We start from the raw sequence: 22,046 nt of genomic DNA on the forward strand, positions 1-22,046 counted from the left end.
TCGATTCACATCCACGATTTGGTGGCCTGTAAATTTCCGCGTATCGCCTATGCAGTAGAGCCGATTCTGCTTCTTTAATAGCGGTCTTGGTATATGCTCTGAGAATTTAGACTCTCATTTTTTCGTTGCCGACTCTTATGAAACGTTTGATAGATTACGTATTCCGTCGTATTTGGCGCGAAAGTCGTGACAGATATTAAAGTCCGATATTAGTGGCGAGAAGCGGTCAGCGAGAGTCGATTGGCGTAAGCAGTGTTGCCAACGGCAGACTGTTACCTAACCTGGTCAACGGACAGAAAACAGCTGACGCTAGCGACAGTTCAGCGTGGGGGTACAGAAGATACGGAGCTGTGGAGTTTAAAACAGCGAAATCTGTTAGTTTCCGCGGCAGTAGTGCGTCGGCATTGCTGCAAGACGTATGAGTGTTGGCAATGACTGGTGCAAACATTATGTTGTTTGTTATAGGTGTGATCTTGTTTGTTGCTAATGAAATATCATGTGTACCACGAATGCCTCCAAAACCCCTATATTATTCGAAGGGTTCTGCTTCGTTAAGGTATTTGGACACTGTGGATGAAAACGTTTGTGGATACAAGGTAAGGCATTACATCAATATCACGTTTAACATTCACAAATTGGAAGACTGCTTATGTCTTTGTACTAGTATTGTAGTGCATGTTTGTTGCCTTTTTTTAATCCTGTGTATGGAGGTTGTACTTCTACTAAAAAGGTTCGCATTACCACGCTTTACGCAACATCGCAACCGACAGTATTCATCATTATCATCATCCAGTATTGTTCTACGGAGGTACCTGTCGAGTACTTCAAATCAATTATAATATCCTTCTACCGGGTTTACTGTACCGGTACACTGTGGTGGCTGGACTTATGTCAGATAAACTACTGCAACAATATTTGTTACTGCAGTCTGTGACACATTAAAGGAAGGTGCGGTTTGTAAAAATTGTTTGTTTTGAATACTGATAGTTGCGTTGCTGGGGCTGACGGGAAGTAGCGTGTGCTAGGAGTGGTCACATAATTGCTAGTGGAAATTGTTTAAAGATTGCCACACCTGCGATGAATGATTGAAGGATCGAACTTCAAGATAATGATAATTTTTTTAAAATTATGCTCTGTATAATTATTTCAGGAACTTTGCTTAAGAAACCACTCCGTTGCTTTAAAGGTCCTTCAGACACCTAAAAAAAAATCCAGGAAGAAGCAATTTTTTTGCTTTGCGCTTAACAGATTGTACATTGAATCTTAAACAATCTAGGCGTTTTTTTGTTTTAAGGCAAAGAGTCATTATTTTAGCTCGCAAATGTACACTGTAACAAATTGCTTATATAGTTTCTTTTTTAATTGTTGCGTTTACTGCTGTGATTTGTGTGTTGCAAATTCTGATTCTGCCTAATTTTTTTCATGAATTATTAAGACACAGTTATTGCAGTGTAAACGAAGAAGTAATTTACTTTTTAAACACTGCTACATCGCTGTAATAAACTGATAGATTTAAATTTTATTGTCGATCTTGTGTGAATATAGCCACGAAGCTTAATGTTTTGAGTCTATGCTCGAGTTGATGAGATGGGATTTCTACTAATAGGTACAGCCTCGAGCGCAATTTGCCGTAGGCGTACATTAATTAGTTACGCGCAAATAGTGGACACTAAGACACGACATACGTAGTGTATTTTTCTGTTTGAGACCATCAGATTAATTCTGAGTTTACGAATACCGGATGAATCGTCAGCAAAACATGTTGAACTTTCTAAATAAAGTTTAGTGTTGTCAAGCAGGATTAAGAATTTTAATGATTGTGAGACAGCGAATGCATGAAGGGCCTTGAATTACAAATGAAGTTATTGCTTAGCGTGAAGTGACGGAGCGTAAGCTCGGATTGGGAACGATCAGAAAAGAAATCGATCGTGCCCGTTTCACCGGAACTGAAACCTCAGAAACTTGAATTACGAAAGACATGAAGTTGCTGTAGAAACCCAACCAGTTCTGCGATGATGAGGCCCTTAAGAGCATCGGTTTTGACTATCGGTTCATTGCAGAATCGTATAGTGTAGGTTGGGGTAGGTGATAAAAGCTTGGTTAGAGATCAGCTGTTTGACTTCAAGCTTTTTTCCAAACGTACACGGTGTGCTCCCACGAAAACAACTCCAAAGCCCCTCCGCCGCGGAGAGTGGTTAACATTAATTTTATTTACCAGGTTTGTTCAGTAATCAAAGCCAATTTTCATCAAGCGAAACGTCCAAGAATGGTCTGCAAAAAAATAGAACTTTTAGCAGGACAACGCCTAGTTTCTCATTTCGATTATTGTAAATCGCCAGCTGACACAATTGTGACTTTAATCTGTTTCTCCGTCTGAAAATTATTTTCTAATTGAGGTTCATTGTAAATGTAAACTCGTATTTGGCGGAATTCAGTGACTTTTTTTCGAAATGGTTCGAAGAAAGCGCGCCGAAGTGTGCGATAATGGTAGGTTGCCAAGTCGAAATTTAAAGTTATAGATATGAAAAAAAAATTTTTTTCTAATTTGTTACTATTTTATCCATCGGTATTCATGTACAAGGAACAGTCAAATGACAACGAGTCAGATGGAAGAAAGTAAGCAAGCTGTTTCAGAAGTTATCACCATAACCACTAATACTCTTACATTTATCCCACCGTGAGACAAGACGCCAATGCCTTCATGGAAAAGAATTTGCGGTTGCCTACAGAACTATGGTTGTACCCAGACGTGCAGCTCTTCGTGCGAAGCAAATCGACGATCGCGAACGTCTTCTCCAGGACTCCGAAAATGAAGAAACCGCATGGGGAGCGATCGGAACTTCAGATCAAATTTCTGCAGCGTAGTAGACAACATGCACGCCCAAGTGTACATTGCAGAAGCTTCGCTGGGAAGCTCTGTAACATCTCTCTCCACGCGATTTCCATATTTTTGGAGATCTTAAGAAAGACATTGGTGGCTGTCGATTAGCTTCGGACGAAGAGATGTACGCCTGGGTACAATCGTGGTTCCCTAGGCAACCGTAAACATTATTCCATGAGGGTATTGACCGTCTTGTCTCCCTATGGGACAATTCATTTAACAGTTATGACGATTACTTTTGAAATAATAAACAGTTTACTTACTTTTCTATTTGGCTTGTTTTAATTTGAGTGCCCCTTATACTTCGACATTTTGTCGGAAGTCCGTAGGCATGCAATTGATCAAATGTAGATTTTGAGGAGACTTTAATTAGGACACTATTGTTCTTATTCCTCCCTTAACATTTGGTTACTGTTCGACTATCTAATGGTTACTAGAACGATGTACGTTTACTTGAGAGAGACGGTTGCGACCAAGCTTTGAAAAGTAGCCTGGCAGTTACGTGATTCGATTTATGGAAGCCATCCAATTGCATATACGTGGTCAGGGCTACAGGATTACGAATGAGATAGTCCAGGGAAAAAGTCCATAGTGTATCATCGTAATAACAGAGAAGCGTACACACTTCATATGTCTCTTCACATAGTTTCGTCTTTCTCGTCGAAGTCTGGCTATTCGCGTAATTTTTCTTTGAAGATTTTGGGGTGCTACTCATCCTCTACTGAGACACAAAGAAATGAGACTTAACATAGTACTAAGGAACTATTTCTCTTGAGCTACCGTTTTTCGAGCTTTAACTTTGTCCTTACGCTGTAACAAGTTTCACCAAAATCAGTCATCTGAGGTTCAGTAGCGAAACAGTTTCTACTACAAAGTTTATCAATTTTGACACAAAAGCACCTACAAAAATGTGTACGCGCCAGATATGTTCAGGAAACGTTTGAATCCACACGTGCCTCAGAGTATTTCTGAATGACGGCTTCTGCAAAGCCGTTTTCGCCTTCCAGCGGAGCTCAAGAACTGATCAATAGTAAGGTGCCTATGACTTTTGATGAAACTTGACAAAACTAGTAAAATAACACAGTTAAAGGTCGATAAGCACTCATACCTAAAGGCAAACAGTCCTTTTTTCTGCACTACATATGCAGATCACAGAAGAACAAGTAACGATCTGCCACCCCTCTTGATGACAGATCTACGTGGAACAACATGCTTCCTTGCCAAACTGCTACAATTCGGAGATGACGTGTTTGTGTATGAGGCAAGTGCCACAGTGCAGAGGAATTGCAAAAGATATAGAACACGCACTAGAATGCGGAGAAATGTCTTAGCCATAGGCCAGAGGGCTGTCAATTCGGCACCCACTAAGGCCCAGGAACTGCTTCATCTTTCGCTCTGACACAAACAGCCTGAACCCGAAATCTGCCAATGGCAAGGAATAGTCGTGAAGAGTTAGCCTGCTGAGAGGAAATGCTAGGCAGCTTCCCGAAGTCCTCCAACCCATACAGATTCTGTGCTAGGCAGCCAAGAGAAGTAGTGCGCGCACTGTAATTAATCTTGGAACAACACACTTAAGAGATACTTTACAAAGTGTTGCCAATTGTTTAGGGCAGTGGTTCCCAACAAAATTTTCTCGATGACCCCCTCATCAAGCATGATTGGTACCTTGTCATATCACAGTATCAAGTACCTAAAAATGCCAAATTAAAGAGTCTTTTTATACGTTTTCTATTTTTGGTACTTAGAACAAACATTAACGTATTCATTATTGAAAAAATATTGAGCTTGAAACTGTAGGAAGCGGTGAAAACAAAAAATCTGGTATCGAACGAAATATATTTAATGTATTTTTTATTCTAATAGCGTCTTGCGGACCCCTCTGGCATAGCTCGCGGACCCCTGGGGGTTGGGAACCGCTGGTTTAGGGAAATCCCCGCAACAAGTAAGCTGTGTATTATGCCAGGTGGAAATTGTGAGTTATTATTCGAACGTAGTTTGCCGGATTTTAGCGAAGTGTACAGATGTTCACAACTTACCGAAGAGGTCTCGAAGAAGTATGAGCCAGCTGAATAATACCATTATTTAATTCGTAGTTGCTGGAGGAAGTAGAGCTGCTCAAGCTCGCGCAGGTAGTGTTGCCAATCATATAAATGGGAGCTGTGCTTCGGACTTCTTTCAAAGCAACTCAAAAATTTAGACTGATGGTCAAAGCTGGCCAACGGATAATTGAGCCTAATAGTGTACGTTATGCTAAAGCTGACATCGTCCTGAAGTTTGGTCTGAACACTGTAGGAAAAATCTGTTGGAGGTGTGCCGGCCGGGGTGGCCGAGCGGTCCTAGGCGCTACAGTCTGGAACCGCGCGGCCGCTGCGGTCGGAGGTTCGAATCCTACCTCGGGCATGGATGTGTGTGATGTCCTTAGTTAGGTTTAAGTAGTTCTAGGGGACTGATGACCCCAGAAGTTAAGTCCGATAGTGCTCAGAGCCATTTGAACCATTTTTTGTTGGAGGTGTTACACACTTGTTTTCCTCTGATCCTTGATCCGACTTACCCTGTCAGCTGAATGGGGACTCCAGTTTGATGTGGGCTCCGAACGGAGCAACTTGGCATTTTTCACATTAACAAGCCATTGCCAGGGGGCATAGGAGATAAGTGACAAAAAAAAGCCACGGATCTTTGAATATGTAGTCTCGCATTTACCCATATCTACATCTACATCTATACTCCGCGAGCCACCTTACGGTGTGTGGCGGAGGGTACTTATTGTACCACTATCTGATCCCCCCTTCCCTGTTCCATTCACGAATTGTGCGTGGGAAGAACGACTGCTTGTAAGTCTCCGTATTTGCTCTAATTTCTCGGATCTTTTCGTTGTGATCATTACGCGAGATATATGTGGGCGGTAGTAATATGTTGCCCATCTCTTCCCGGAATGTGCTCTCTCGTAATTTCGATAATAAACCTCTCCGTATTGCGTAACGCCTTTCTTGAAGTGTCCGCCACTGGAGCTTGTTCAGCATCTCCGTAACGCTCTCGCGCTGACTAAATGTCCCCATGACGAATCGCGCTGCTTTTCGCTGGATCATGTCTATCTCTTCTATTAATCCAACCTGGTAAGGGTCCCATACTGATGAGCAATACTCAAGAATCGGACGAACAAGCGTTTTGTAAGCTACTTCTTTCGTCGATGAGTCACATTTTCTTAGAATTCTTCCTATGAATCTCAACCTGGCGCCTGCTTTTCCCACTATTTGTTTTATGTGATCATTCCACTTCAGATCGCTCCGGATAGTAACTCCTAAGTATTTTACGGTCGTTACCGCTTCCAATGATTTACCACCTATGGCATAATCGTACTGGAATGGATTTCTGCCCCTATGTATGCGCATTATATTACATTTATCTACGTTTAGGGAAAGCTGCCAGCTGTCGCACCATGCATTAATCCTCTGCAGGTCTTCCTGGAGTACGTACGAGTCTTCTGATGTTGCTACTTTCTTGTAGACAACCGTGTCATCTGCAAATAGCCTCACGGAGCTACCGATGTTGTCAACTAAGTCATTTATGTATATTGTAAACAATAAAGGTCCTATCACGCTTCCTTGCGGTACTCCCGAAATTACCTCTACATCTGCAGATTTTGAACCGTTAAGAATGACATGTTGTGTTCTTTCTTCTAGGAAATCCTGAATCCAATCACAAACCTGGTCCGATATTCCGTAAGCTCGTATTTTTTTCACTAAACGTAAGTGCGGAACCGTATCAAATGCCTTCCTGAAGTCCAGGAATACGGCATCAATCTGCTCGCCAGTGTCTACGGCACTGTGAATTTCTTGGGCAAATAGGGCGAGCTGAGTTTCACATGATCTCTGTTTGCGGAATCCATGTTGGTTATGATGAAGGAGATTTGTATTATCTAAGAACGTCATAATACGAGAACACAAAACATGTTCCATTATTCTACAACAGATTGACGTAAGCGAAATAGGCCTATAATTATTCGCATCTGATTTATGACCCTTCTTGAAAATGGGAACGACCTGCGCTTTCTTCCAGTCGCTAGGTACTTTACGTTCTTCCAGCGATCTACGATAAATTGCTGATAGAAAGGGGGCAAGTTCTTTAGCATAATCACTGTAGAATCTTAAGGGTATCTCGTCTGGTCCGGATGCTTTTCCGCTACTAAGTGATAGCAGTTGTTTTTCAATTCCGATATCGTTTATTTCAATATTTTCCATTTTGGCGTCCGTGCGACGGCTGAAGTCAGGGACCGTGTTACGATTTTCCGCAGTGAAACAGTTTCGGAACACTGAATTCAGTATTTCTGCCTTTCTTCGGTCGTCCTCTGTTTCGGTGCCATCGTGGTCAACGAGTGACTGAATAGGGGATTTAGATCCGCTTACCGATTTTACATATGACCAAAACTTTTTAGGGTTCTTGTTTAGATTGTTTGCCAATGTTTTATGTTCGAATTCGTTGAATGCTTCTCTCATTGCTCTCTTTACGCTCTTTTTCGCTTCGTTCAGCTTTTCCTTATCAGCTATGATTCGACTACTCTTAAACCTATGATGAAGCTTTCTTTGTTTCCGTAGTACCTTTCGTACATGATTGTTATACCACGGTGGATCTTTCCCCTCGCTTTGGACCTTAGTCGGTACGAACTTATCTAAGGCGTACTGGATGATGTTTCTGAATTTTTTCCATTTTTGTTCCACATCCTCTTCCTCAGAAATGAACGTTTGATGGTGGTCACTCAGATATTCTGCGATTTGTGCCCTATCACTCTTGTTAAGCAAATATATTTTCCTTCCTTTCTTGGCATTTCTTATTACACTTGTAGTCATTGATGCAACCACTGACTTATGATCACTGATACCCTCTTCTACATTCACGGAGTCGAAAAGTTCCGGTCTATTTGTTGCTATGAGGTCTAAAACGTTAGCTTCACGAGTTGGTTCTCTAACTATCTGCTCGAAGTAATTCTCGGACAAGGCAGTCAGGACAATGTCACAAGAGTCTCTGTCCCTGGCTCCAGTTCTGATTGTGTGACTGTCCCATTCTATACCTGGTAGATTGAAGTCTCCCCCTATTACAATAGTATGATCACGAAACTTCTTCACGACGTTCTGCAGGTTCTCTCTGAGGCGCTCAACTACTACGGTTGCTGATGCAGGTGGTCTATAGAAGCATCCGACTATCATATCTGACCCACCTTTGATACTTAGCTTAACCCAGATTATTTCACATTCGCATTCGCTAATAGCTTCACTGGATATTATTGAATTCTTTACTGCTATAAATACTCCTCCACCATTGGCGTTTATCCTATCCTTGCGGTATATATTCCATTCTGTGTCTAGGATTTCGTTACTGTTCACTTCCGGTTTTAACCAACTTTCCGTTTCTAATACTATATGCGCACTATTTCCTTCAATAAGAGATACTAATTCAGGAACCTTGCCCTGGATACTCCTGCAGTTTACCAATATTACGTTAACTTTTCCTGTTTTTGGTCTCTGAGAACGGACGTTCTTTATCAACGATGATAATGTCCTCTCTGGTAAGCCGTCAGGTATTTTATCGTTTCGCCCAAGGGGGGGTCCCTCTAACCTAAAAAAACCCCGTGTGCACGCCACACGTACTCTGCTACCCTAGTAGCTGCTTCCGGTGTGTAGTGCACGCCTGACCTGTCTAGGGGGGCCCTACAGTTCTCCACCCAATAACGGAGGTCGATGAATTTGCAACCATTATAGTCGCAGAGTCGTCTGAGCCTCTGGTTTAGACCCTCCACACGGCTCCAAACCAGAGGACCGCGATCGACTCTGGGCACTATGCTGCAGATATTAAGCTCAGCTTGCACTCCGCGTGCGATGCTGGTTGTCTTCACCAAATCAGCCAGCCGCCGGAAGGAACCAAGGATGGCCTCAGAACCCAAGCGGCAGGCGTCATTCGTTCCGACATGTGCTACTATCTGCAGCCGGTCACACCCAGTGCGTTCAATAGCTGCCGGAAGGGCCTCCTCCACATTACGGACGAGACCCCCCGGCAGGCACACAGAGTGCACACTGGCATTCTTCCCCGACCTACCCGCTATTTTCCTGAGGGGCTCCATAACCCGCCTAACGTTGGAGCTCCCTATAACTAATAGGCCCGCCCTCTGTGACTGTCGGGACCTTGCCGGAGAATCGGCCACTGGCCCAACAGGCGAGGCATCCTGTGGTGGCTCGGAAACGATGTCATCACCACTAGGAAGCACCCCGTACCTGTTGGAAAGGGGTAAGGCAGCTGCCACGCGGCCAGATCCCACCTTCGCCTTTCGGCCAGGCACGCGCGAGCCCACCACTGTCCGCCATTCACCCTGGAGTGATGGCTGACGGGGTAAGATGCTCACTGCCGGAAGACGCAGCGACATCAGGGGTTCCATGTGATTCCAAGGCCACCGAAGTAGGCATAGGTCTCACCACAGTTGCCCCAACGCCACTACGAGCCGACGCCTGCGCCTCGAGCTCGATGAGCCTAACAGACAAAGCCTCCACCTGCCCCCGAAGAGTGGCCAATTCTCCTTGCGTCCGCTCACAACAACCACAGTCCCTACACATGACTATGTTTACCCTACCCTATACGGTTACAAATTCCCAAGATAATCTTCTGATGAGCTACTCTGATAATCAAGAAACACTCACTGAAATACGAGACGCGAAAACTACGCTAGGTTTTCCCAGAAAAACTATTTAAAAGCTAAGCGCAGCAAGTAAGTACAAAAACGCTTTATACAAACAGTACTCGCTGCTGCTGGTGCTCTCGCTCTGGCTGTCACAAGACAACTGCTGATTCAAGTGACTAGTGGCTAACGGCCGCGAAACAAACAAAGACGGTTTTAGGGCGCTTTCTGTTCTAAACGATCAAGAAAACACTAAGAAATCTAACACGAAAACTACGTAAAGTTTTATCAAGAACTGTTAGTTACTATGCAGAGCAGATAAACACAAATAGAATCCCTTCCTTAGTGGAAGGTCGTAAACAAAATGCAAAATAAACGCTTTATACAAACAGTACTCGCTGCTGCTGGTGCTCTCGCTCTGGCTGTCACAAGACAACTGTTGATTCAAGTGACTAGTGGCTAACGGCCGCGAAACAAACAAAAGACGGTTTTAGGGCGCTTTCTGTTCCAAACGATCAAGAAAACACTAAGAAATCTAACACAAAAACTACGTAAAGTTTTATCAAGAACTGTTAGTTACTATGCAGAGCAGATAAACAGTATTTGTTACAGCAGTGATGTCAACAGCTATCTAACGAAGACAACAGTTTAAAAATACATAATTTTAGCACTTCGAATGATGCTGCTCTGAAGTAATGTTTGACTTTAAAAATTTGTGCCTGCTACCACACATATTGTCATAACACGATCCCGCATTTAATACGACCACCGCGTACGTTGGACGTCAACGTGTATTATCAAAATGGTTCAAATGGCTCTAAGCACTATGGGACTTAACATCTGAGGTCATCAGTCCCCTAGACTTAGAACTACTTAAACCTAACTAACCTAAGGGCATCACATGCACCCATGCCGTGGCAGGATTCGAACCTGTGACCGTAGCAGCAGTGCGGTTCCGGACTGTAGCGCCTAGAACCGCTCGACCACAACGTCTGGTACCCGCAGATGGCAGGTGGCAGTACTAGCAGCGGAGAGTATTGAATCGTGGCGGCGAGACGCGGAAAGCAAAGTGAAGACGTCCTCGTCGTAATGCGGAAAAGAAACTACACTACTGGCCATTAAAATAGCTACACCAAGAAGAAATGCAGATGATAAACGGGTATCATTGGACAAATATATTATACTAGAACTGATATGTGATAACATTTTCACGCAATTTGGGTGCGTAGATCCTGAGAAATCAGTACCAAGAACAACTACCTCTGACCGTAATAACAGCCTTGATACACCTGGGCATTGAGTCAAACAGGGCTTGGATGGCGTGTACAGGTACAGCTGCCCATGCAGCTTCAACACGATACCACAGTTCATCAAGAGTAGTGACTGGCGTATTGTGACGAGCCAGTTGCGTGGCCACAATTGTCAAAGACGTTTTCAGTTGGTGAGAGATCGAAAATCTGCTGGCCAGGGCAGCAGTCGAACATTTTGTGTATACAGAAAGGCCCGTACAGGACCTGCAACATGCGGTCGTGCATTATCCTGCTGAAATGTAGGGTTTCACAGGGATCGAATGAAGGGTAGAGCCACGGGTCGTAACCTATCTGAAATGTAACGTCCACTGTTCAAAGTGCCGTCAGTGCGAACAAGAGGTGACCGAGACGTGTAACCAGTGGCACACCATACCATCACGCCGGGTGATACGCCAGTATGGCGATGACGAATACACGCTTCCAATGTGCGTTCACCGCGATGTCGTCAAACACGGATGCGACGATCATGATGCTGTAAACAGAGCCTGGATTCATCCGTAAAAATGACGTTTTGCCATTCGTGCACCTAGGTTCGTCGTTGAGTACACCATCGCAGTTGCCCCTGTCTGTGATGCAGCGTCAAGGGTAACCGCAGCCACGGTCTCCGAGCTGATAGTCCATGCTGCTGCAAACGTCGTCGAACTGTTCGTGCAGATGGTTGTTGTCTTGCAAACGTCCCCATCTCTTGACTCAGGGATCGAGACGTGGCTGCACGATCCGTTACAGCCATGCGGATGAGATGCCTGTCATCTCGACTGCTAGTGATACGAGGCCGTTGGGATCCAGCACGGCGTTCCATATTACCCTCCTGAACCCACCGATTCCATATTCTGCTAACAAAAATGTCCATATGTGTGTGAAATCTTATGGGACTTAACTGCTAAGGTCATCAGTCCCTAAGCTTACACACTCCTTAACCTAAATTATCCTAAGGACAAACTCACACACCCATGCCCGAGGGAGGACTCGAACTTCCGCCCGGACCAGCCGCTGTCCATGACAGCAGCGCCTTTGACCGCTCGGCTAATCCCGCGCGGCTATTCTGCTAACAGTCATTGGATCTCGACCAACGCGAGCAGCAATGTCCCGATACGATAAACGGCAATCGCGATAGGCTACAATCCGATCTTTATCAAAGTCGGAAACGTGATGGTACGCATTTCTTTTCCTTACACGAGGTATCACAACAACGTTTCACCAGGCAACGCCGGTCAACTGCTGTTTGTGTGTGAGAAATCGGTTGGAAACTTTCCTCATGTGAGCACGTTGTAGGTGTCGCCACCCCCGCCAACCTTGTGTGAATGCTCTGAAAAGCTAATCATTTGCATATCACAGCATCTTCCTCCTGTCGGTTAAATTTCGCGCCTGTAGCACGTCATCTTCGTGGTGTAGCAGTTTTAATGGCCAGTAGTGTATTTGCGAAATGGCTCAGGTTGTGAACAGTTCGCTTGCCGCCGTGGTTGAAGTGTACCACGCATGGCAAAATGGCGCTATCCAAAATCAGCGCAGAGGCAACTGCGGTGCACCACGGGCTATAGCTGACAGGGGTGATCGGTGGATGTGGAGATGTGTACGGACAAATAGATGTGCAACTGTTGAGCTACTGATCGCCCAGGTTACCCAAGGGTATACTAACAGTGTTTCCTCAATGAGGGGCCTCCACAGCAGGCGACTGGTTCGTGTATCCATGCCGACTGCTGTTCATCGGTGACGAAGGCTGGAATTTGTACGCTAGTTCCGCCACTGGACGGTTCAAATGGTTCAAATGGCTCTGAGCACTATGGGACTTAACTTCTGAGGTCATCAGTCCCCTAGAACTTAGAACTACTTAAACCTAACTAACCTAAGGACATCACACACATCCATGCCCGAGGCAGGATTCGAACCTGCGACCGTAGCGGTCGCGCGGTTCCAGACTGTAGCGCCTAGAACCGCTCGTCCACTCCGGCCGGGCTCTGTATATCCGTACAGTTTTTAAAATTAGAAGGAAGGTCAGCATTGGCCGTAATTTTGTTGATTTATTAACAGCAAAATCTATTTTCGATCACATAATGATCATCTTCAGTGCTGGAAGTTAAACATTTCACATAGCGCTCAGAGAATAAGGAACAAAAGACCAGAAATACACCTGAGTATAAACCAACTGTTGTTAGAACATACCTTTAGCATACAAATTAAAGCTCGTAGGTACTGGTGTCTAGTTATTAGCAATAACAGAAGCTATGAAACGATTTCTTCAGGGCTCCCTGTAATGCCAAGTTGTGGTGTGTCTTTATGTCTTGACCGAGCGAGGTGGCGCAGCGGCTAGCACACTGGACTCGCATTCGGGAGGACGACGGTTCAATTCCGCGTCCGGCCATCCTGGTTTAGGTTTTCCGTGATTTTCCTAAATCGCTCCAGGCAAATGCCGGGATGGTTCCTTTGAAGGGGTACGGCTGACTTCCCACCCCGTCCTTCCCTAATCCGCCGGCCAGGGTTGCCGAGCGGTTCTAGGCGCTACAGTCCGGAACCGCGCTGCTGCTACGGTCGCAGGTGCGAATCCTGCCTCGGGCATGGATGTGTGTGATGTCCTTAGGTTAGTTAGGTTTAAGTAGTTCTAAGCTCTAGGGGACTGATGACCTCAGGTGTTGAGTCCCATAGCGCTTGGAGCCATTTGAACCATTTGACTTGTTCAACTGATGCTTCTGTAACAGTCGCATCTACACTTAACCATGCCCGGGTACATAGGTTGGCATTTATCCTCTTGAAAATCGTGCTTTGCCACTTTGTACTTCCTATCGGTTTAATTTTTTAGAAGTCTGCCTGCTTCCCCTGTTGAATGTTTGTACGCTGGTGTGCAAAACTTAATGAAGAAAGTAACTTTCGAATGATGTGTCACTGCCATGTAATGTAGCTCGATGAAACATGTACCATACCTAGAAAGAACAGCTACAGTATGGTACAGACGGTAACTGAAAAAAATACACAATGAGGAGAACATAAATTACACTTTTATTCAAAGACAATAATTACGCTGAAGTCACAGTGCGTCTTTCCAACTCGGCCCACACATGCTGTATGGGATTTAGGTCGGGAAAACTGGAATGGCAGTGCATTCGCCAATATCCTCAGTCAGCGCTGTGCGATGTTTTCGCGCATTGTCATCCATAGAAATGCAGGCAGAGCCGAATGCACCCCTGAAAAGACCCACGTAAGGAAGAAGTACAGTAGCACAACAACATGGACCGGTGAGTGCATCGTATTCAGATTAGTAGGTCAGTACACCCACGCAACATTATACCTCCCTACGCCGTAGAACCACCAAACGATTATATCCGACGATGTACCTGGGTGCATTACGTTTTCCCATCTCTCCCCGTACGAGAGTAGGTAATGCACTCAGGAATATTATCCGAACATGATTGTTTAGGTGGTCCAATTGTCTTGGTGTGTTGCGTGGGTGTACCAACATCCAGATATTTGAACAGTACATTCACTAGTCAACGCTATTTCACACTGTACCCCTTCCCCATGTGCGTCTTTTCATAGGTGCATTCGGCCCTGATTTCATTTTTATGGATGACAATGTACACGAATGCACTGAACAGAACAGGTGGAGAAGCTCAAGAAGGAGAGGGTATTCGGCAAATGGGCGTGGCCTGCCAGTTCATCGCATTTCAATCTCATCTAGCACATGTGGTTTGGGATGAGGAGACACGTAGTAGCATGGCCATATGCATCAGCAACCATCCAACACTGGTCACTGGTGAGCGGAGGACTGGAACTGCCTACAACAAGCAATCCTACCAACTTTGGAGCCAGTGTGGGGGCACATTGCAGAGCTTGCAGTGCCTTCGACTGTGATCACACACCACGACCTGCCGTTTGTAATTGTCGCGAATGGGTCGCGGATGTGAGTAGAAATGCATAAGATTGCATAAGATGAACATGTAGGAAAGCAACCTAACGTCAGCCAGGGCGCTGGGAAGCAGGAGAGGTTGCGTTTTTGTGGCAAGGGACGCTGGAGCTACGTGTCCAGCTACGACAGAATGTTCTGGAAGGAGGACAGGACACGGGAGACGCGCGTGCTCGCGGGGGATTGCATCAGACGAGCCTATATGAGCAGGGCCGCTGGTGCTGCTAGGGAGTTTCCTTCGACAGTTGCCTCAGACGCTGGACCTGAGTTACCCTGCCCTCGGGACAGGACTTTGTTTCTCATGGCACTTAGCTGCACTGGGTACATGCAGGATTGCCCAACTTACATTCAATGTGTTGGTGTCTCATAGGGTTCGACGATGGTCTTATCCTACCTCGCGTTTCATCTCAGTTACTTCATCAGAAATTGTTGTTGTTGTTGTTGTTGTTGTTGTTGTTGTTGTGGTCTTCAGTCCTGAGACTGGTTTGATGCAGCTCTCCATGCTACTCTCTCCTGTGAAAGCTTCTTCATCTCCCAGTACCTACTGCAACCTACATCCTTCTGAATCTGTTTAGCGTATTCATCTCTTGGTCTCCCTCTACGATTTTTACCCTCCACGCTGCCCTCCAATACTAAATTGGTGATCCCCTGATGCCTCAGAACACGTCCTACCAACCGATCCCTTCTTCTAGTCAAGTTGTGCCACAAACTTCTCTTACCCCCAATCCTATTCAGTACCTCCTCATTAGTTATGTGATCTACCCATCTAACCCTCAGCATTCTTCTGTAGCACCACATTTCGGAAGCTTCTATTCTCTTCTTGTCCAAACTAGTTATTGTCCATGTTTCACTTCCATACATGGCAAATACTTTCAGAAACGACATCCTGACACTTAAATAAATACTCGATGTTAACAAATTTCTCTTCTTCAGAAACGCTTTCCTTGCCATTGCCAGTATACATTTTATATCCTCTCTACTTCGACCATCATCAGATATTTTGCTCCCAAAATAGCAAAACTCCTTTACTACTTTAAGTGTCTCATTTCCTAATCTAATTCCCTCAGCATCACCCGACTTAATTCGACTACATTCCATTATTCTTGTTTTGCTTTTGTTGATGTTCATCTTATACCCTCCTTTCATGACACTGTTCATTCCGTTCAACTGCTCTTCCAAGTCCTTTGCTGTCTCTGACAGAATAACAATGTCATCGGCGAACCTCAAAGTTTTTAGTTCTTCTCCATGGATTTTAATACCTACTCCGAATTTTTCTTTTGTTTTCTTCACTGCTTGCTCAATATACAGATTGGATAACATTGGGGATAGGCTACAACCCTGTCTCACTCCCTTCCCAACCACTGCTTCCTTTTCATGCCCCTCAACTCTTATAAGTATACGTCCTTTATTCCACCGAGTTCCCTTATCTGCAAAGAATTTCCAGCTTGGTTTCCAGCACCAGGACTTCCAGTTGGACGAGCCACCTCTTTGCTGGATTTAGCGACTAACTCCCATCCTGATCCGCCCACAGGAAACTACAGACGCGACGTAATGTTCAAGGGAGCATCATGAATTGCGGTGACTTCAGTGTAATTATTGTCTTTAAATAAAAGTGTCATTATAGTTCGTCTCATTGCGTAATTCTGTACTATACCGTAGCAGCTCTTTCTACAAGTGGTTCACGTTTCATCGATATATGTTACTTGGCTGTAGCACTTCATGCGAAAGTTGCTTTCATCCTTGTTTTGCACACCAGTAGATTTTCCTCTTTAATCAACTGAAAGTCTCGCGTATTGTCCAAGGATTTCTGCTGTACATCGTCTTTTTGCCTAGTTTTTTCCTCTGCATCATCTCTATAAGCGAGCTACCCATTCATCTTCCATTGTATTCTCCTTCCCTGTTTGTTTTCCGTTGCTTAAAGCACCTTTCGAAACTCTCAGCGAACTCAGGTTATTACAGCTTATCCTGGTCATACATTCTTAGTTTCCAGTTTTGCAGTGTCTTCAGCTCCAGTCTGCATTTCGTACCCGATAAATTATGGTGAAAGTCAGCATCTGCTCTTGGAAATGATTTGCAGTGTACAACCTGGTTTCGGAGCATATTTACATGAAACCTTCATTTTGTCTTTCGCATGTAGCGCCATCTTTCATGATGCAGAAACGAAATGTTGGCAATGATTAAAATGTTCTGAGAAAAACTCTTATCAGGTGACTACCTTTCATTTCTTTCCCCCATTCCATGTTCTGCCGTTTTTCCTTGTCTTCTCACAATCAAACACCGGTCCTCGATCAGAATTAAATTTTCTGTCGTTCAACGTACTGAATAACATATATTTCAATATTCATCCGCGGAGCTGTTAGGCATGCATATTTGAACTACTTTAGTGGAACGTGACTTTGACATATATGTGATGTACTTGAAATCTTGAAAACTATGTGATGGTGTTACTAGTTTCAAAAATTAGTACGCGGTTAAGTCTCTAGAAGACGTTGTGTGATATTTTATTTGTAAATACGAGTTTAATGGCAAAGCGTGGCATCTACATGTACAAGATGATTTAGCTTGCTGCATCGTTTTCTCTGATGTGTTACTGTAAATTACACATCCGGTGTTTGATTTCACTATAATGTGTTATTACTTTTATTTTAGTTCTGAAAACCAATGAATGGACGAAATTAGTGAAAAATTATAAAACAACAAAATTATTATGTAAGTCAAATAAAATACAAAGTTTTGTTACTCACAGACGTCTCCATTGCGACATTATATCTCTGTTTGCCTCTTCCATTAGTGCATCGTCTAGGTCTCTTATCGCAAGGGATCCCGGGGGGGTGGGCTGCCATACAGAACCGATGACCTTCTTATCGGACGCTAGTGTCCACGACCGCGGTTATCACATGCACAGCATTTTCCATTGGCAGTATCCTGGCTGTAACACTGAAGTAGCAAATAACTGGGAAAATAACATAGACAGTTCGAACTTCTGCTGTTTCCTTCTTTCCGGTCCGTACAGTGCCTGTATTGAAGCTTAGTTGATTTTCCAAGTGTCGTAAATTTCTGGTTAAGCATTCACGGCGCTTTTTATCTCTCTCTTTTCTGACACGTCCAACGATGTCAAAAGCTGCGTTAACCCCTTAATTCCGAATGTCCCGAATTCGCATCATACCAGTGCTGTGCTAATAAATTCTGTTAAGTGTTTCGGGTATCTCTAAAGCAGCACAATTTTTGATTTTTATCTTTTCATGGCAGTTTACTGTGTTAAAACCCCATGAACGGTGGGCGAATAGAAGCGTACATTATGCGTTATGTTTCGTGCGTAGGATACTTTCGTATAATGGGTCGGTGACATATTTAATCGGTAGCAGTTATTTGCGATTTGAGTGGGTGTTTCTACACCCGCACAGCTTAACAGTTGAGCCCTATTCGCTTTTTTGTTTTATGCTGTAAATAAGCAAGGAACAAATGACAATGTAAGAGAGGAAGGAAAATGAGTACTGAACGTCCCGATGACGAAGTGTTCAAAGACTGAGCTCAAGCTCAGAATTTAGAATTAAATCGGTCGTGTCCTTTTCAAATAATTCTCCCGACGTTCGCCTTAAACGATTTGGGGAAAACTTAGAAAACCGAAATCTGAATGGCCGGGCAGGGATCTGAACCGGCGTCCTCCCAAACGAGACTACATTGCACTGACTCGTTCAGTTTAGTGACTAAAGATAGTGACCAGTCCACAGTGACCAGACTGCTTACCTAACATAAACGCCGAATCATCCTTCCCGCATCTTTAAAGAGTGTAGCTTCACTTTGTGTGCGAATCTATTCATTGACGAATTCAGGGGAGGGCGTGGTGTGTTGGCAGAAGCATCAATCCAAACTTTATCCGTTATTACGGAAACGGTTGGCTGGTCGGAGTACAGCGGCTGGTGTTTATACCTACCATGCAAACTGGACAAACCTGCCTCCTTTGCCGAGGTCGCTAATGCAAGTTCGTATTGCGGTAATGGGTTTAGATGATGCCGCTTCCAATCCTGGCGGGGGAAGAAAAGCGATATTGTTTGGCGAACAAGGGAACGGGAGGTGGTAGCGTACAGTATTCTTGATCACCATTTTGCACCAACGTCCTTCCTTAAAATCCAAATCTCCTCACTGTGTCTCGTGGAGTGAGGGCTTGTGACACTGTTGATGGTGATCGTCCATCAGGTGGGGATGTTAAGCAGGCTTTCTCTCTCTCTCTCTCTTCCTCCCTCTCCTCCCCTCCCCTCCCCCTCTCACAGTCATCAACAACACAAACACGACATAAAAATATACACGCACTCAGTGTTGTCAGCTACTGTGGGAATCAGCACTGTCGCAAACAAGGAAGGAGAGAAGTTGCGATGGCTAGTGGCACGAATCCAAAATTATCTGTACATATCACGTGCCGATTAAGAGAGCACTTTATTTCTACATCTACATCTACGTGATTACTCTGCTATTCACAGTAAAGTGCCCGGCAGAGAGTTCAATGAACTACCTCAAGCTGTCTCACTAGCGTTCTATTCTCGATCGGCACGCGGGAAAAACGAGCACTTAAATTATTTTGTGCGAGCCCTGATTTCCCTTATTTTATCGTGATGATCATTTCTCCCTATGTAGGTGGGTACCAACAGAATGTTTTTGCAATCGGAGGAGAAAACTGGTGCTTGAAATTTCATGAGAAGACCCTGTCGCAACGAAAAACGCCTTTGTTTTAATGATTGCCACTCCATTTCACGTATCATGCCTGTGACACTATCTCCCCTACTTCGGGATAATACAAAACGAGCTTCCCTTCTTTGTACTTTTTCGATCAGTCCCACCTGATGCGGATCATACACCGCACAGCAATACTCCAGAACAGGGCGGACAAGCGTGGTGTAAGCAGTCTCTTTAATAGAGCTGATGCACCTTCTAAGTGTTCTGCCAATGAATCGCAGTCTTTGATTTGCTCTACCCACAATATTATTTATGTGATCGTTCCAATTTAGGTTATTTGTAATTGTAATCCCTAAGTATTGTTGAATTTACAGCCTTCAGATTTGTGTGACTTATCGCGTAATCGAAATTTAGCTGATTTCTTTTAGTACTCATGTGAATAACTTCACACTTTTCCTTATTCAGGTTCAAAAATGGCTCTGAGTACTATGCGACTTAACTTCTGAGGTCATCAGTTGCCTAGAACTTAGAACTAATTAAACCTAACTAACCTAAGGACATCACACACATCCATGCCCGAGGCAGGATTCGAACCTGCGACCGTAGCGGTCGCTCGGTTCCAGACTGTAACGCCTAGAACCGCACAGCCACTCCGGTCGCCCTATTCAGGTTCAATTGCCACTTTTCGCACCATACAGATATATTATTTAAATCATTTTGCTAGTCGTTTTGCTCATCTGATGACTTTACAAGACGGTAAATGACAGTATCATCTGCTAACAATCTAAGACGGCTACTCATATTGTCTCCTATGTCGTTAATATACGAGGGCCGTTCAGAAAGTAACCTCCGGTTGATTTAAAAAAATACACCAAGTTAAATAAAAATATTTTAATATATACATCTTACAACTACATCTTTGCACTATTTTTCTACATAGTCTCCATAGCGATTGAGGCACTTATCGTATCTCTTCACAAGCTTTGAAATTCCTTCTGCATAAAAATCACCCGCTTGTGCCTGGAGCCAGCCTGTGACCGCATCTTTGAGCTCTTCGTCGTCATCAAACCGCTGTGACCCGAGCCATTTCTTCAAATGCATGAAGAGGTGATAATCACTTGGCGCCAGGTCTGGGCTGTAAGGTGGATGGTTGATAACGTCCCACTTGAAGGACTCAAGAAGGGCCGTTGTTCTGCGAGCAGAGTGAGGACGGGCGTTATCGTGCAAAAAAACGATACCGGAAGTCAGCATACCACGGCGTTTGTTCTGTGTAGCCCGTCGTAACTTTTTTATTGTTTCACAGTACACGTCTTGATTAATGGTCGTACCACGTTCCATGAATTCAACCAACAACACCCCTTTGGCATCCCAAAACACCGTTGCCATCAGTTTTCTGGCAGAAAAATCTTGCGAGCCTTTTCTTGGTTTGGTAGGCGAATTTGAATGTGCCCACATCTTTGATTGTTCTTTTGTCTCAGGGTTCACGTACCTAATCCAGGATTCGTCACCGGTCACGATTCTGTTTAACAATGGTTCTCCTTCGTCCTCATAACGTGACAGAAAGTCTAATGCAGAGGCCATTCTTTGAGTTTTGTGGTGGTCGGTAAGAATTTTGGGCACCCATCGTGCACAGAACTTACGGTAACCCAATCTTGCTGTCACTATCTCGTACAAGAGAGTCTTAGAAATCTGTGGAAAACCAGTAGACAACTCCGACATTGAGAAACGTCGATTTTCACAAACTTTTGCATCAACTGTCTGAACGAGTTCGTCAGTCACCAATGATGGTCTACCACTCCTCTCTTCATCATGAACGTTTTCTCGTCCACTTTTAAATAAACGTACCCATTCACGGACAACTCCTTCACTCATAACTCTTGGTCCGTACACGGCACAAAGCTCACGATGAATAGCTGCTGCAGAATATCCTTTGGCTGTAAAAAAAACCTTATGACAGCACGCACTTCACATTTGGCGGGGTTTTCTATTGCAGCACACATTTCAAACTGCCACAAAAACTAAACTAGTGCAGGTACGACGTTCACTCGACCACGGCTTGATGCCGACTGACCTGTTGAGTGCGTGAACGCACAGATGGCGTCGCTACTCCCCCCACAACCCGCACTGTGACCGATCGGAGGTTACTTTCCGAACCGCCCTCGTAGATCAGGAGCAATAGACTGCCTATAACATTTCCCTGGGGAACGCCGGATATTACTTCTGTTTTACTCGATGACTTTCTAAAAAGAAAAGAAACATAACTTAATTTCTCATAATAATAATAATAATAATAATGGCGTGTGACGAGGGCCTCCCGTCGGGTAGACCGCTCGCCTGGTGCAAGTCTTTCGATTTGACGCCACTTCGGCGACTTGCGCGTCGATGGGGATGAAATGATGATGATTAGGACAACACAACACCCAGTCCCTGAAGGGAGAAAATCACCGACCCAACCGGGAATCGAACCCGGCCCCTTAGGATTGACAGTCTGTCGCGCTGGCCACTTTTTTTTTTTTTTACTCATTTTGTTCGATATAGTTCGTTGCGTTTGGTCGGGGCGGACGTCACAGGACATCCGTTCAAATTGATCGTTGGTTCATTGACTCAGTTTTTTTATTACAGAGAGCA

General features: G+C 44.4%; 1 protein-coding gene across 2 annotated transcripts in view; it reads left to right on the plus strand.

The window, feature by feature from the left end:
* The first annotated feature begins 319 nt into the window (after positions 1-319).
* LOC126167258 (lysosomal alpha-mannosidase-like) overlaps positions 320-22,046 on the plus strand; it is a 162,794-nt gene continuing 141,067 nt past the window's right edge. For both annotated transcript variants that reach the window (XM_049920463.1, XM_049920464.1), the window contains exon 1: positions 320-596. In XM_049920463.1, the coding sequence (XP_049776420.1) occupies positions 432-596 (165 nt within the window). In that variant the 5' untranslated portion in view covers positions 320-431. The remainder of the gene's footprint in view (positions 597-22,046) is intronic.

This window comes from Schistocerca cancellata, chromosome 1 (genome assembly GCF_023864275.1).
Source record: "Schistocerca cancellata isolate TAMUIC-IGC-003103 chromosome 1, iqSchCanc2.1, whole genome shotgun sequence".
Taxonomy (NCBI): Eukaryota; Metazoa; Arthropoda; class Insecta; order Orthoptera; family Acrididae; genus Schistocerca; species Schistocerca cancellata.